The sequence below is a fragment of the Zygotorulaspora mrakii genome, chromosome 4 (assembly GCF_013402915.1).
Source record: "Zygotorulaspora mrakii chromosome 4, complete sequence".
NCBI classification, from domain to species: domain Eukaryota; kingdom Fungi; phylum Ascomycota; class Saccharomycetes; order Saccharomycetales; family Saccharomycetaceae; genus Zygotorulaspora; species Zygotorulaspora mrakii.
The window spans coordinates 886,527-900,458 of record NC_050722.1 but is presented as its reverse complement, the minus strand read 5'-3'; the positions used below and the strand labels follow the sequence as shown (position 1 = coordinate 900,458).

At 38.6% G+C, this 13,932-nt stretch overlaps 8 protein-coding genes across 8 annotated transcripts; 3 read left to right on the top strand and 5 right to left on the bottom strand.

The window, feature by feature from the left end:
- Nucleotides 1-86: 86 nt before the first annotated feature.
- MRP20 (mitochondrial 54S ribosomal protein uL23m) lies at nucleotides 87-809 on the bottom strand (the record flags this gene model as incomplete). The annotated part of the gene is made up of 1 exon (XM_037288587.1): nucleotides 87-809. One exon carries the CDS (start codon nucleotides 807-809, stop codon nucleotides 87-89), a length of 723 nt encoding a protein of 240 aa, XP_037144482.1.
- A 484-nt stretch (nucleotides 810-1,293) lies between these two features.
- Nucleotides 1,294-4,965, top strand: RPB2 (DNA-directed RNA polymerase II subunit RPB2; the record flags this gene model as incomplete). Its single annotated transcript, XM_037288586.1, has 1 exon — nucleotides 1,294-4,965. One exon carries the CDS (start codon nucleotides 1,294-1,296, stop codon nucleotides 4,963-4,965), a length of 3,672 nt encoding a protein of 1,223 aa, XP_037144481.1.
- A 240-nt stretch (nucleotides 4,966-5,205) lies between these two features.
- MRPL23 (mitochondrial 54S ribosomal protein uL13m) lies at nucleotides 5,206-5,682 on the bottom strand (the record flags this gene model as incomplete). The annotated part of the gene is made up of 1 exon (XM_037288585.1): nucleotides 5,206-5,682. The coding sequence occupies one exon, from the start codon at nucleotides 5,680-5,682 to the stop codon at nucleotides 5,206-5,208; it is 477 nt and encodes a 158-aa protein (XP_037144480.1).
- Nucleotides 5,683-5,941: 259 nt separating this feature from the next.
- On the top strand, nucleotides 5,942-6,457 carry RPB7 (DNA-directed RNA polymerase II subunit RPB7; the record flags this gene model as incomplete). The annotated part of the gene is made up of 1 exon (XM_037288584.1): nucleotides 5,942-6,457. The coding sequence occupies one exon, from the start codon at nucleotides 5,942-5,944 to the stop codon at nucleotides 6,455-6,457; it is 516 nt and encodes a 171-aa protein (XP_037144479.1).
- A 798-nt stretch (nucleotides 6,458-7,255) lies between these two features.
- Nucleotides 7,256-8,863, bottom strand: DIT1 (Dit1p; the record flags this gene model as incomplete). The annotated part of the gene is made up of 1 exon (XM_037288583.1): nucleotides 7,256-8,863. One exon carries the CDS (start codon nucleotides 8,861-8,863, stop codon nucleotides 7,256-7,258), a length of 1,608 nt encoding a protein of 535 aa, XP_037144478.1.
- Nucleotides 8,864-9,666: 803 nt separating this feature from the next.
- On the top strand, nucleotides 9,667-11,184 carry DIT2 (putative cytochrome P450; the record flags this gene model as incomplete). The annotated part of the gene is made up of 1 exon (XM_037288582.1): nucleotides 9,667-11,184. One exon carries the CDS (start codon nucleotides 9,667-9,669, stop codon nucleotides 11,182-11,184), a length of 1,518 nt encoding a protein of 505 aa, XP_037144477.1.
- Nucleotides 11,185-11,249: 65 nt separating this feature from the next.
- URH1 (trifunctional uridine nucleosidase/nicotinamide riboside hydrolase/nicotinic acid riboside hydrolase) lies at nucleotides 11,250-12,266 on the bottom strand (the record flags this gene model as incomplete). The annotated part of the gene is made up of 1 exon (XM_037288581.1): nucleotides 11,250-12,266. The coding sequence occupies one exon, from the start codon at nucleotides 12,264-12,266 to the stop codon at nucleotides 11,250-11,252; it is 1,017 nt and encodes a 338-aa protein (XP_037144476.1).
- A 228-nt stretch (nucleotides 12,267-12,494) lies between these two features.
- HPT1 (hypoxanthine phosphoribosyltransferase) lies at nucleotides 12,495-13,133 on the bottom strand (the record flags this gene model as incomplete). The annotated part of the gene is made up of 1 exon (XM_037288580.1): nucleotides 12,495-13,133. The coding sequence occupies one exon, from the start codon at nucleotides 13,131-13,133 to the stop codon at nucleotides 12,495-12,497; it is 639 nt and encodes a 212-aa protein (XP_037144475.1).
- Between the last annotated feature and the right edge of the window lie 799 nt (nucleotides 13,134-13,932).

The window sequence follows — 13,932 nt, the reverse complement described above, 5'->3', positions numbered from 1 at the left end:
GGGAACAAATCTTTTTTTTTTAATTACTTTTTTATTTATTTACATGGGAGGAGGAAAGAAATCAGAGGAGGCTCTCTCATCTCTTGTCAAAGATTAACAAACTTGTCTAGTTTTGATAGCTGCCTCATGCGTGTAAGCTTGGCTTGATACCTGGTTTTTTTGTTTTCAATTCTTTTACCCAAGAATTTTGGAATGAATGGCTGTGCGACTTGCTTGAAAGGTCCTACGGCTCCGTCAAAGGCTGTACCAGGTTTGAATTCATCAGACCCCAGACGTAATCTATCTTCTCTGTATTTTTGCAAGTTTTTCACCAAATAATCGTTCCATGCATTATTCTCTTCTTTTTTAGGTTCTTCAGGCCAAATAAATGGTTCTGCCATATCTATTGTCATCTTCTTGATTTGTGGTTCTCTATATCTTGGTGTGCCCAAGTTGACTCTTGCGTACCTACCATGTAGCAGTTGAGTTGTTATATTCATTGCTCTTAGTCCATAAAGATGAAACAAGTAGTCTCTTAAATCTAGCTTATTGAAAGACTTTGGAACAATGAATTTTGCCTGGTAGGGTGTGTGCTTTGCATTGGGTCTCAATAGGATGACACGCGCTTTTGGGAAATAAAGTTTCTTTCCACCAAGTCTAAAATGTGCTGTCCCCTTAGCGATATCTTCGCGACTCCTGGAAAGGATGGTATCACTAACCCTGGTTTTTGTGGATGCTGCCACGTTTGTTCCTGCTACAGTAGCCAAAGATCTGAGTCCTAGAAGCCCTTTTGAAGATATCAGTGATGCTAACGTATTTATAGCGAGCATTCTGGACACCCTATAATAATTTTGCGGCTTAATCACTTTACTACGCAAATAATAACAGCAATTGAGTAGTCGAGGTTATTACTGTGCTATTCAGTGAGCCGTTTTCGTCTTATAATGAAATGAGATGATAACTTTGAAATTTCGATTTTGTTCGTTGAGGGAAAAAGCTTCGTGGGATACGATATGAAATTTTTTTATGGCACCTTTTTGCAGTTTGGTGGCGAACACAGGAAATGTAACCACGATCATCCCCACTGAAATGGTTAACTGGAGATTGGTGAGAAACGAAGATTGAACTTAAGTCAAGTGATCAACTGAAACACTTTGGTCGCAAGGAGTGGTAAAGTGTTGGTAGGAACTTTTGTTTCAAGGGCAATATAGGATTCCTGAAGTTCTTACGAAGTTCTTACGCTGAGTGTTTTTGTTGACAAGTCAGTCTTTACAGGACAGAGATCTATAGAGGATAGAGCAATTCAAAGGGATCATGTCAGCTTCTGTAGATGATGAATACTATAATGAAGATTCATATGGTTACGAAGATGAGAATTCGCCTATAACCGCAGAGGATTCGTGGGCTGTAATATCAGCATTCTTCCGTGAGAAGGGTTTGGTATCGCAACAGTTGGACTCATTCAATCAGTTTGTAGACTATACTCTCCAAGATATCATTTCAGAGGATTCAACACTAATACTGGAGCAGTTGGCCCAACACACAACCGAGGCTGATAATGTCAGTAGGAAATATGAGATTGGTTTCGGAAAGATATACGTAACCAAGCCAATGGTTAATGAGTCAGACGGTGTGACACATGCTTTGTATCCTCAAGAGGCGAGATTAAGAAATTTGACCTATTCGTCAGGTTTGTTCGTTGACGTTAAAAAGAGAACCTATGAAGCGGTTGATGTGCCGGGAAGGGAATTGAAATATGAACTGATCGCCGAAGAGTCGGAAGATGACAACGAAAGTGGCAAAGTTTTCATCGGCCGTATGCCTATCATGTTAAGATCGAAAAATTGTTATTTGAGTGAAGCCACAGAATCAGATCTATACAAATTGAAAGAATGTCCATTTGATATGGGTGGATATTTCATTATCAATGGTTCCGAAAAAGTTCTGATTGCTCAGGAACGTTCTGCAGGTAATATCGTTCAAGTGTTCAAGAAGGCTGCACCATCTCCAATTTCCCATGTAGCAGAAATAAGATCGGCATTAGAAAAAGGTTCAAGATTCATTAGTACGTTGCAAGTTAAATTATATGGTCGTGAAGGTAATTCTGCACGTACCATAAAAGCAACTTTACCATACATCAAGCAAGATATTCCTATTGTTATTATCTTCAGAGCTTTAGGTATTATTCCAGATGGTGAAATCCTTGAACATATTTGTTATGACGTCAACGATTGGCAAATGTTAGAAATGCTAAAGCCTTGTGTTGAAGACGGGTTTGTCATTCAAGATCGTGAGACTGCTTTAGATTTTATTGGCCGTCGTGGTACCGCACTTGGTATCAAGAAAGAGAAAAGAATTCAATATGCTAGAGATATTTTACAAAAGGAATTTTTACCGCATATTACACAATTGGAAGGTTTTGAAAGTAGAAAAGCATTTTTCCTGGGCTACATGATCAACAGATTACTATTATGTGCATTGGATCGTAAAGATCAAGATGATCGTGATCATTTTGGTAAGAAAAGATTGGATCTGGCTGGCCCATTGTTAGCCCAACTTTTCAAGACATTATTCAGAAAATTGACAAAAGATATCTTCCGTTATATGCAAAGAACTGTCGAAGAAGCTAAAGATTTCAATATGAAATTGGCAATAAATGCAAAGACAATTACTTCAGGTTTGAAATATGCTTTGGCTACAGGTAATTGGGGTGAGCAGAAAAAGGCAATGTCTTCAAGAGCAGGTGTTTCACAGGTTTTAAACCGTTACACTTATTCATCAACCTTATCCCATTTAAGAAGAACTAATACTCCTATTGGTCGTGATGGAAAATTAGCAAAACCGCGTCAGTTACATAACACCCATTGGGGTTTGGTGTGTCCCGCAGAAACGCCCGAAGGTCAAGCTTGTGGCTTGGTCAAGAATTTGTCACTAATGTCATGTATTTCTGTTGGTACTGATCCAATGCCAATTATTACTTTCTTGAGTGAATGGGGTATGGAACCATTGGAAGATTACGTACCACATCAATCACCAGACGCCACTCGTGTATTTGTGAATGGTGTGTGGCATGGTGTTCACAGAAACCCAGCAAGACTGATGGAAACTTTAAGAACCTTGAGAAGAAAAGGTGATATCAATCCAGAGGTTTCTATGGTTAGAGATATACGTGAAAAAGAGTTGAAGATTTTTACTGATGCTGGTAGAGTTTACAGACCATTATTTATTGTTGAAGATGATGAAACCTTAGGTCACAAAGAATTGAAGGTCAGAAAAGGTCATATTTCAAAACTTATGGCGACAGAATATCAAGATATCGAAGGTGGTTTTGAAGATTCAGAAGACTACACGTGGTCTTCTCTATTAAATGAAGGTTTAGTGGAATATATAGACGCTGAGGAAGAAGAAACCATTTTAATATCTATGCAACCTGAGGATTTGGAACCGATTCAAAAGACTCCAGAATTTGATGAAGAAGACGATTTGGCTAAACGTATTAGAGCAACCCAACATGCTACAACATTCACTCATTGTGAAATTCATCCATCTATGATCTTGGGTGTTGCAGCATCCATTATTCCGTTTCCAGATCATAATCAATCTCCACGTAATACCTATCAATCTGCCATGGGTAAGCAGGCCATGGGTGTTTTCTTAACTAACTATAACGTCCGTATGGATACAATGGCTAACATTCTATACTATCCTCAAAAACCTCTCGGAACAACACGTGCGATGGAATACTTAAAGTTCAGAGAACTACCCGCTGGTCAGAACGCTATTGTTGCAATTGCTTGTTACTCAGGTTATAACCAAGAAGATTCTATGATTATGAATCAATCTTCGATTGATCGTGGTTTGTTCAGATCTTTATTTTTCAGATCTTATATGGATCAAGAAAAAAAATATGGTATGTCCATTACAGAGACTTTCGAAAAGCCTCAGCGTACAAATACTTTAAGGATGAAGCATGGTACATATGATAAATTGGATGACGACGGTTTAATAGCTCCTGGTGTCAGAGTGTCAGGTGAAGATATTATCATTGGTAAGACTACACCTATTTCACCGGATGAAGAAGAGTTGGGTCAAAGAACAGCTTATCATTCAAAGCGTGATGCGTCAACACCATTGCGTAGTACAGAAAATGGTATTGTTGATCAAGTTCTCATAACAACAAATCAAGATGGTTTGAAATTTGTCAAAGTTCGTGTGAGGACAACAAAAGTTCCACAGATTGGTGATAAGTTTGCTTCTCGTCATGGTCAAAAAGGTACTATTGGTATAACTTATGGTAGAGAGGACATGCCATTCACATCAGAAGGTATTGTTCCCGACCTGATTATCAATCCGCACGCTATTCCATCTCGTATGACAGTTGCGCATTTAATCGAATGCCTACTGAGTAAAGTTGCTGCATTATCTGGTAATGAGGGTGATGCATCTCCATTTACAGATATTACAGTTGAAGGTATATCTAAACTTCTGCGTGAGCATGGATATCAGTCACGTGGTTTTGAAGTTATGTATAATGGTCATACTGGTAAAAAGTTGATGGCACAAATCTTTTTTGGACCTACTTACTATCAACGTCTAAGACATATGGTGGACGACAAAATCCACGCAAGAGCCCGTGGTCCAATGCAAGTTTTGACTAGGCAACCTGTTGAAGGTAGATCTAGGGATGGTGGTTTGAGATTCGGTGAAATGGAACGTGATTGTATGATTGCCCATGGTGCAGCTGCTTTTTTGAAGGAAAGATTAATGGAGGCATCCGACGCCTTCAGAGTCCATATTTGTGGTATCTGTGGTTTGATGAGTGTTATTGCCAAATTAAATCACAATCAATTTGAATGTAAAGGCTGTGATAATAAGATAGATATTTATCAAATTCATATTCCTTATGCGGCCAAGCTGTTGTTCCAGGAACTGATGGCAATGAACATTACCCCTCGTTTGTACACCGACAGGTCAAGAGACTTTTGAACTTTTGAACATTTGATATGTTAATAGGGCCCGCTTCCCGCTTTATACCTTTATACCTATGATAAAAAAGTCTCTGCACTACTATACGAAATAAATCAAAATAAAATGCATGTAATATATTTCTGGTTGTTGTATTTTTCAGCCTAGTAATTTTCCTTTATTTATCGTATGTACAAGAATGAGTGAACCCCTGAATATATTATGTGTTTCTTTGCAGGATTCTTCGTTTGCATGATTATCTTATTGTTTTTTTGCCATTATTGCCTCTACCTGGGGCTGCTCATACGCGAATGCTGTGATATTCTGTTTATAAGGATGCTCTCCGCCATCAAACACCTTCAGTCTTTCCAGTCTAGACTTACGTAATCTATTTTTGGGTAACATACCACTAACAGCTTTTTTTAAGATTTCTCCGTAACCCTTATCAGCCACCACTTTCTCCATTGTTCTCAATTTCAATTGCCCTGGCTTCGAAGAATGGGACCAGTATGTCTTTTGTTCAAATTTTTTACCGGTAACACGTAAAGCCTGACAATTTGATACTACAACATAGTCACCGCAGTCCTGACTCTGATGATACACAGGCTTGTGTTTTCCAATTAAAGTGATTGCGATCGCTGAGGCTAACCTACCCAATGTCCTCTTATCGCGAGCAAGATCAACGTGGTGCCACAAGCGTGCAAATGCAATACCAGTATGACCTAGTTTCTGAGACATAGTGTTGGCACTGGATGACTCTTTACTGCTCAGTTCTCTCAAAATTTATTTTTACTTAAAGGCAATGTATGACATTGTTCGAGTACTTTACAAAAATTTATCGTCGCTCTTGACGGACAATTTTTCAAAATAAAGAATGAATGAAAAAAGATGGTGAAGTTTTACATGGACTTTTGCAAGCTATTAAGCAGATTGTGACTATTAGATTAGCCATTGATACCCATAAATCTGTCAGTTTGGGGTACGAAGTGAATCAACCATGTTTTTCATTAAGGATCTTTCGCTTAACATTACACTTCATCCTTCTTTTTTTGGACCTCGTATGAAGGACTACCTGAAGACTAAGCTTTTGCAGGAGGTAGAAGGGTCTTGTACAGGTAAATTTGGTTACATTCTCTGCGTACTAGATTACGAGAGTATTGAAATTGAACGTGGCCGTATTTTACCCACTGACGGATCTGCTGAATTTACTGTTAAGTATCGTGCTGTTGTATTCAAACCTTTCAAAGGTGAAGTCGTTGATGGGACTGTGGTTTCCTGCTCTCAACATGGTTTTGAAGTTCAGGTTGGTCCTATGAAAGTTTTCGTTACCAAGCACTTGATGCCCCAGGATCTAGTATTCAATGCAGGTTCAAACCCACCATCATACCAAAGTTCAGAAGATGTTATCACAATAAAAAGTCGAATTCGGGTGAAAATTGAAGGTTGCATAAGTCAAGTTAGCTCTATTCATGCAATTGGTAGTATCAAGGAAGATTATTTGGGTGCCATTTGAGTCACCATGGTTCATTTTGTTCAGCAGAAATTTACTCATTCTCAACATGGTGAATCAAACGTGAATTGTATTATATTATCTACGGAAGGAGAGGACCTACCCTACTGAGCTAAAACTACAAATATTATCGCATCAGATGTTCGCAGTATATCGCATCACTGAATATTGGCACTATTCAATTTTAAACTACTTTATCGTAATACTGAAGACTGTCCTGTTTCTTCTGGGTTCCTAATCGTAGACTCCATTACATTTATAAGGCCATCTTAGTGTAGAACTCTCCACAACCTGTATCATTCAAGCATTTTATTATACTTTCCTGATAGTTACAAAAATTAAACTTTAATAGTTGCATCCTCAAAATAATGCCAGCATTCCCTCTTGCTAGTTTTATGTTGCTTATCGAGAACGTTTAAGATTGCCTTTTTTTAATTCGTAAATTGAACCGTTTGGTGTTGCTAGGTAAACATGCTGATTGGCCATCGTTGCATTATTGTCAAGTCTGCATCTTTTTAGGTGAGAAAACCTGTCATTTAATTTCCTTTGTTATTACATTTATTTGAACATTCAAACTAAGAGATAACATCAACATGAAAAGCAATTAAAAAGATGTGAAGTAATATGAAAAGTAACTAAAAACTATGTCAATCTGAAAGATGTGATCATACTAAAGCTAGTTGAAATCAAAACGTACTTTCAATGGGAAAAGTAAAATAAAATAAGAGTATTAATAGCAATGAAAAATAGTTGGGTAGAAGAGATCCACTTCATTAGAAAAAGGGTAACGTGTACGCCAAGTTAAAAGTCGTTCATCTCCTTCCTCTTTTTGATAACATAAAATCCTCCTTCGCCTGTATCCAAACATGTGTTTTGCCATTCGCCCTCGTAGGTGCCGTTGAGTATAGCCTCTTTGACAATTTTTGATTTTGTCAGAACATATTGGTTATTGTCTAGCAGTGCAACACAATTGTGCCATGGTGTGGGTATATGCAATAAGTCTTCAAATTTTGGCTCCTGTCCGCTGTTCAAAGATTTCACAATCATACATTGCTCCATAGAAATGACTTTAACTCCAAATTTCGGTCCACTGTTCGTATGGGCATGAATTGATAGTCTCATGTGGTGTGGAAATACCAGCTCTACCAAGTTAGAGTAAGCATCGTTCCTTTTGATCATATTGAAAGCTATCTTCGAGACTATTTTTTTGAAGCTCTTTTTTGAAGCTGCCTGAAAATTTGGTAAAAGAGCCAAGTCTTCCGACATGAAACGTGAGAATCCTCTGTAAAGATTTAAACGTGGGTGTCCATCAATTGAAATTTGTTTTCTTAGTCTCCCATCGTCGGTATCACAACCTTTCATCAAGATCGCCCTGGAAACATCTGACAGAGCACATATCTTCGAGCCGGTGAAATGGTCAACCACGATATCCTCAATCATTTGAGGATTAAATGACGAAGCTGCAGCACCATTGAAAAAGAGATCATTCAAACCGCAAAATCCGATAGCGTCGACCCCTGGTACTGCAATCTTTTCATAAAGCTGATGTAACTTGACAGTATAGCTGTTAACTACATCGTCATCGACACCTATACAATCAGAGAAGACATGGCCATCACTAATAATCCATATTTTCATTCCTGGAGGGTATATTTTGCCCACCTCAATGGTGGCTTTTATCAATCTTTTCAAGGCAAGCTCCTCGCCCTTGTCGGGGCTCTCGTCAACCACTTTATCGATATTCGACGACTTGCATGGGAATGCCGGTAGGACACATTCAATCGTTGTATATCTATCGGTAAAGTATTTAACCCTTTTCGTAAAATATTCACGACCTTGAGCATCCCATTTGTCATCTTTGATGGTGTTTTTCAATTTTTTTTCAAAATAGTCGCTAAATATTTCATGATATGGTTTCCCTGTCTCACACACTTTTTTTTCACTCAAACCCAGTCGAGCCTGGTCTAAAATGTGGAAAATGAACCAGTCGTTGAATTCATTTTCGTTTTCAATTGTGGTGACACAACCTCTGACCTGATGTTCGCTCTCTTTGCAATACTCGGATATTTTAATAGGTATCGAAAGGCCACCGGTGTACTTGTCTGCGATGTCTGATGGAATATGGTACTCGGTTATACTGTCACTGACAGAAGCCTTTACCGGTTCAAATTCACTAATTAGCTGAATAAAGGAAGTCCACTGTGATTTGACATTGAAATCCTGTTTTTCTTCTATTGATTTGTATGCACTAGATTGGCGGTCTCTGGTATAAAGAGCTAAAAATTTACTGTAAGTGGAAAGATCTTTCAAGTCATGAGGAATAGCAATATCTCCTTTCGAATCCAAATACGTTCCATTGCATTTAATTGATGATTGTGCTGCAGGAGTATATTTTTCTGTTATTGTCATTGTTAATTAATTGTAAAGCTTACTAGCCCAACTTAGCGTAGGATATCACAATACAGTAAAGCACAAATAAAGCATCATATAAGAAAAAATATTTCTAACTTTTGAGGATCCAGAGATACTATAAAATATTTGAATTTATATAAATTGATAGTGTGCTTTGTTCAACCTTTCAAGAGAAATTAGCATGAGCTGATTTTGACGGATTGCCATTTCCCAGGAATATGTGTGGAAAGGAAACATGCATCTAGACTTTACAGACCTTTTTCCTCAAGAAAGCTAGAAATAATGTTTATTTCAAGTTGTGTGTATATGTAGTGCAAACAAAAAAGCTATAATTGTTTATTGTTGAAACTTTTATGATATTCCCTTTGTCACACACGGAATATGTCTTGCTAAGTAAAAACATAAAAAAAAAATAACTGCAACTGGAAGTCAATAGAATCAGAGGGATGATATAAAAGCAAGTTTCTCTCTTTTTCTATTGCTGGACATACTTGCTAAAATTAGGTAGCTTTTTTTACAATGTTTCACGAATGGTTATTGAACATTGTCTTTCTGTGTGACATAGTGCCATCTAATTTTAGTCCAGAGCATATTTTAGCTCAATAGCCAGCCTTCATATGGTACACAGCGTAGCCATTGAACCTAAAAAATGCCTTTGTTTCTCTAAAGTACTTCGCAAAGCTTCTATAGTATGAATCACTTTTCGCAAAGCAGACGCGCGACTGACATTGGTATTTAATGGCGCTCTATCATTGAAACTTGCGACACATTATTGTGGCAAATGAAGGAAGCAAAGCAAAATGGTGTCCCCGTTTTTATTTGAATCCAAAATGATGCAAATTATTCTGGTGGTGTTACTTATTTTATTCTTTTACTTAGCATTTAGAATAGTCGTGCCACCTTTGAACTTTCCGAGAACGATTCCGACTATACCTTTCTATGTCATATTTTTACCCTCAATCTTTGACATCGACCAGGTGGATCTATTCAATTTATATTTGAAAGAGCCTTTGAAGAAATACGGTGCCGCCAAAATATTTTTTGGATCCCGTTGGAATATAGTTGTAAGCAAACCTGAGTATCTCGCACAGATTTTTAAAGATGAAGAAACCTTTGCTAAGAGTGGCAATCAGAAAAAAATTCCTTATAGTGTGATAGCTGCATACACAGGAGATAATATAATTAGTGCTCATGGGGAAGTCTGGAAAACGTATAGATCTATTATGGCCAATGGATTACAACAGTTCGATGAGACACCATTTTACCATAACGCAAAGCTCTTTTGTGACATCCTCCAAAAAAAAATCGGAGACAAAGATGAAGCGCTGATTCCTATATCTGCTGATATTCAACGTCTGTGTCTTGACAACATATCTCAAGTCACTCTCGGATTTGACTTCGGAGGTCTTCGTGAAGAGTATAACCCTTTACTGGAGCATCTTGTTAATATCAAGAAGCAAATATTTCATCCTTTTTTCCTAACATTCCCATTCTTCGATTCATTTCCAATTCCAGCAAGAAAGAAAGCATTCAAAGAAGTTGAATATTTTCGTCAAGAACTTGTATCTCACATTCAACAGCAATTGATAAAAAATTTTAAGTTTGAGCAGACTACGTTTGTTTCAAGTGATTTGGTAAGAGCATTCAATAATCAAACAATAAATTACAAACAGTTAACAGATAATTTAGTAATCTTGCTCGTTGCCGGTCATGAGAACCCTCAGCTACTATTGACTACTTCACTCTACTTTTTAGGTAAGTACAAGGATACATGGCAACATAAAATTAGAAATGAAATTGAGAATGTTTCGGAGCCAAAAACGTTGGGAGAGCTTCCATTGCTTAACTCTTTCTTATACGAAGCTACAAGAATGTTACCGCCCTTGAACACTATCATTAATCGCCGTACATCTCGTTCTTGTCGCCTTGGGTCAGATATCATAATTCCGCAGAACACTTACGTTGGATATAATAATTTCGGAGCAGCTCATGAAGCTAAATCTTGGGGCACTGAAGCTGACAAGTTTCATCCTGAGAGATGGGGTGATGACATGGCCTCTATAAGTAAAAAATGGAAAAGTGCCAAAAGCACACATGCTATGTCAGCGTTCCATGGTGGGCGTCGTGCATGTTTGGGAGAAAAACTAGGAATGGCGGAAATGAGAATAACAATTGCTGAAATGCTTAGAAACTTTGAATGGTCACTGTCACCACACTGGAAAGAAAAAATGACGCCTGCCGGTCCTCTAAGTCCTTTCAAGCTGGAACTGAAGTTGAAAAGACTCGAATTCGGTTTATCGAAAAAAGAGACTACATAATTTATAAAATTCCCTTTTTAAAATGGCTGATACATACAGCGATCAGCTCAAATCGCAACTACCTTTTAGACCTCGATCGTAGATGACTTCTCTGCCAAGTACAACGCCTCATAAACTTGATCCCAGAAAAAGTCAAAGTTCAAATCGAAGCCGACGATTGACCCTTGGGAGTCTTCTGGGGAGTATTCCTTCAGGACACAAAGTTTGCCAACATCTGCACTGTCAAGGTCTTCAACGACTTGTAGATCAAAGCGCTTGTAGGAAAATTGAACTCTGGAGGAAGGCTCCCATTTATAGAATTCTAGCAATGGAATTAAAGCTAGCGGATCATGAACAGGAGGGCCAAGATCAAAGCCTTGAGCGTCCTTATACGAATGCGCAAAAAATTGAAACAATTCAAAGAACAATTGACGCAACTTATTGCCATCATTTCCTTGGATTTTATGAAGGATATCTGCGGTCGCAATAGCCTTATGGGTGATATTCAGCGGTAACAAAATGCATTTATCTTTAAGAACCTTGTGACCAAAAATGAAACTTGCCGCCTGAGGATCAATACAAATGTTAAACTCAGCAGACATGTTCATATTTGTATTTCCAATGCCAATGCCGCCACCCATAATACTTATATACTTTATCATCTTTATCAGATGTGGCCTTTCTTTGAAAACGGTAGCCACTGAAGTCAAAGACCCCGTAGAAACGAGGGAGATCTCCCCTTGGTGCTCCATGATGGCTTCTTCCATCGCATCTAAGTATGATCCCGTATGAAGTTCACACTCAGGTACCGGCAAAAGTGTAGTACCGTCCAGACCGCTTGCTCCGTGAATATCGGGGGCATATTTGGGTTCACGAACCCAAGGCTTAATAGCACCAGCATATACTGGAACCCTTTTCTGTTCGCCAAATGCAGTGATCAAAGATCTTGTATTGTATGATGTGTTTGACTGGGGTGCGTTACCATGACATGCGCTTACACCTAACAAGTCAAAAGCGGGATTGAAACAAGCGAGAAGCAATGCGATTGCATCGTCATGCCCGGGGTCACAATCTAACCATATTGGGATCTTGCCTATAGTCATTTTACTTCTTGTTGATAGATTTGTGTTTCAATCTTGTGCTTAATAAAGAACACCCCCGAGGCGCTCTTAATCAGCAAAGGCGACTGTACGTGATAAAAGTATACCTACTCAACGTACAATCGTCGATGTGCACATAATCAAGATAGTAAAAAGTAACACAAATAATTCAGATGGGTGAACGACTAAATAACTCGCTAAAATTGGCTTTGTTATAACTATATAACTAAACTATGGTAAAAATACGTCATTACCTTGTTCCATAGCTCTTTTTGTGTGGTATACAATATCTTTGGATTCCCATGGATATGCAAACCATTTGTCTGGCACTTGCTTAGCAGCGAAATAACGATTGTTATCATTGATGATCTCTGGTGGAAGGTCAGCCTTCTTTGGCTTTAATTTATCATGCAAGACAAAGATGGCAAAAGTTGTCTTTGACTCGGGATTTTTCTCTAGATCAATACCCTTGGCCTTCGCCTGTTCTTCTGCATCCTTCTCTAATTCACTGAGGGCGTAATGCAAGGTGGTACGTGTGTCATCGACTTCATCGACGATTAGAACGTTCTTGCCGACCAAATCCAGCTTACATTGCTCATAGTCAATCCACTGGGTTCTCTGGACCTTGGTACCGATACTTTCCTCGCCACTGGAGCCAGTTTGCTCATACAGAGAAAGAATAATGGCAAAAATTCTGATTGTACGGGAGTTTGGCTCCTTTAGAAAGGTACGCAAAATTCTGGCAGGGATGAAACCACCACCGCCGATAGCAATGATAAGGTCTGGCTTGAAATTTTTAATCCTTTCGGCTGAAATTTGACATAACTGGTGGACGTTGTTATAGGAAATGTATTCTTTATCGTCGGACATCTTCCAGTACTATTGTAAAATCACTGATTTTTGGGCACCAATCTGAAACGGCTACCAGAATACTAACTTTGAGTATCGTTTTTCGATGACTTCAGCAAGCGGTACCTGGAATAAACTTTCAGCACTTCATTATAATATAAATGTGCATTTTCATAATTATTGCAAAAATTTGACGCGATAAGAAGTTACGCTGAAAAGCCAACCAACACAGAGCGACTCTTGAAAGCCGGGTGGAAAAGCCGTTGTATAGTTGAGAAGTGAAGAAACAAGCAAATCGGTTCAAAGAATAGATGATTAGAACTTGATGTCGATAAAGCTACAGGGCTATCTGTAAAATGTGATTGGTATCATGAGTTTGACATTGTATAGTAGCCCAAATCTCCAGCAGCACAGATGAGGAAAACCGTGGGACGAACGAATTAGACGTCACACTAGAGGGCAACACCTTATCCCTACTATCCAGCACTGGATATATAATGAGACTGCGAATCGAAATGTACGCTCAGGATAGCCAATCATGGCAAGAAAACTGCTAAGTTCCATTACACCGGAACAGTTTCTCCAGCAGTAAATTGTATAGATAGTGGTGACGCACAGTGTCTGTGCTGCGTATTGGAGATTATACGCTCTTCTTTTCATTGATATGAATAATAGTCACCCTATTGTGTGACACAGGGCAGAGATCTTTTCGGTTTCCTCATAGATGCACCACCTTTGCGTGAAGTGTAATCTTGCGGGAGAAGTGGGCCACACAATGCTTGATATCTCCCTTGGAAAGGATGATGCGTTCTTTGCGCTG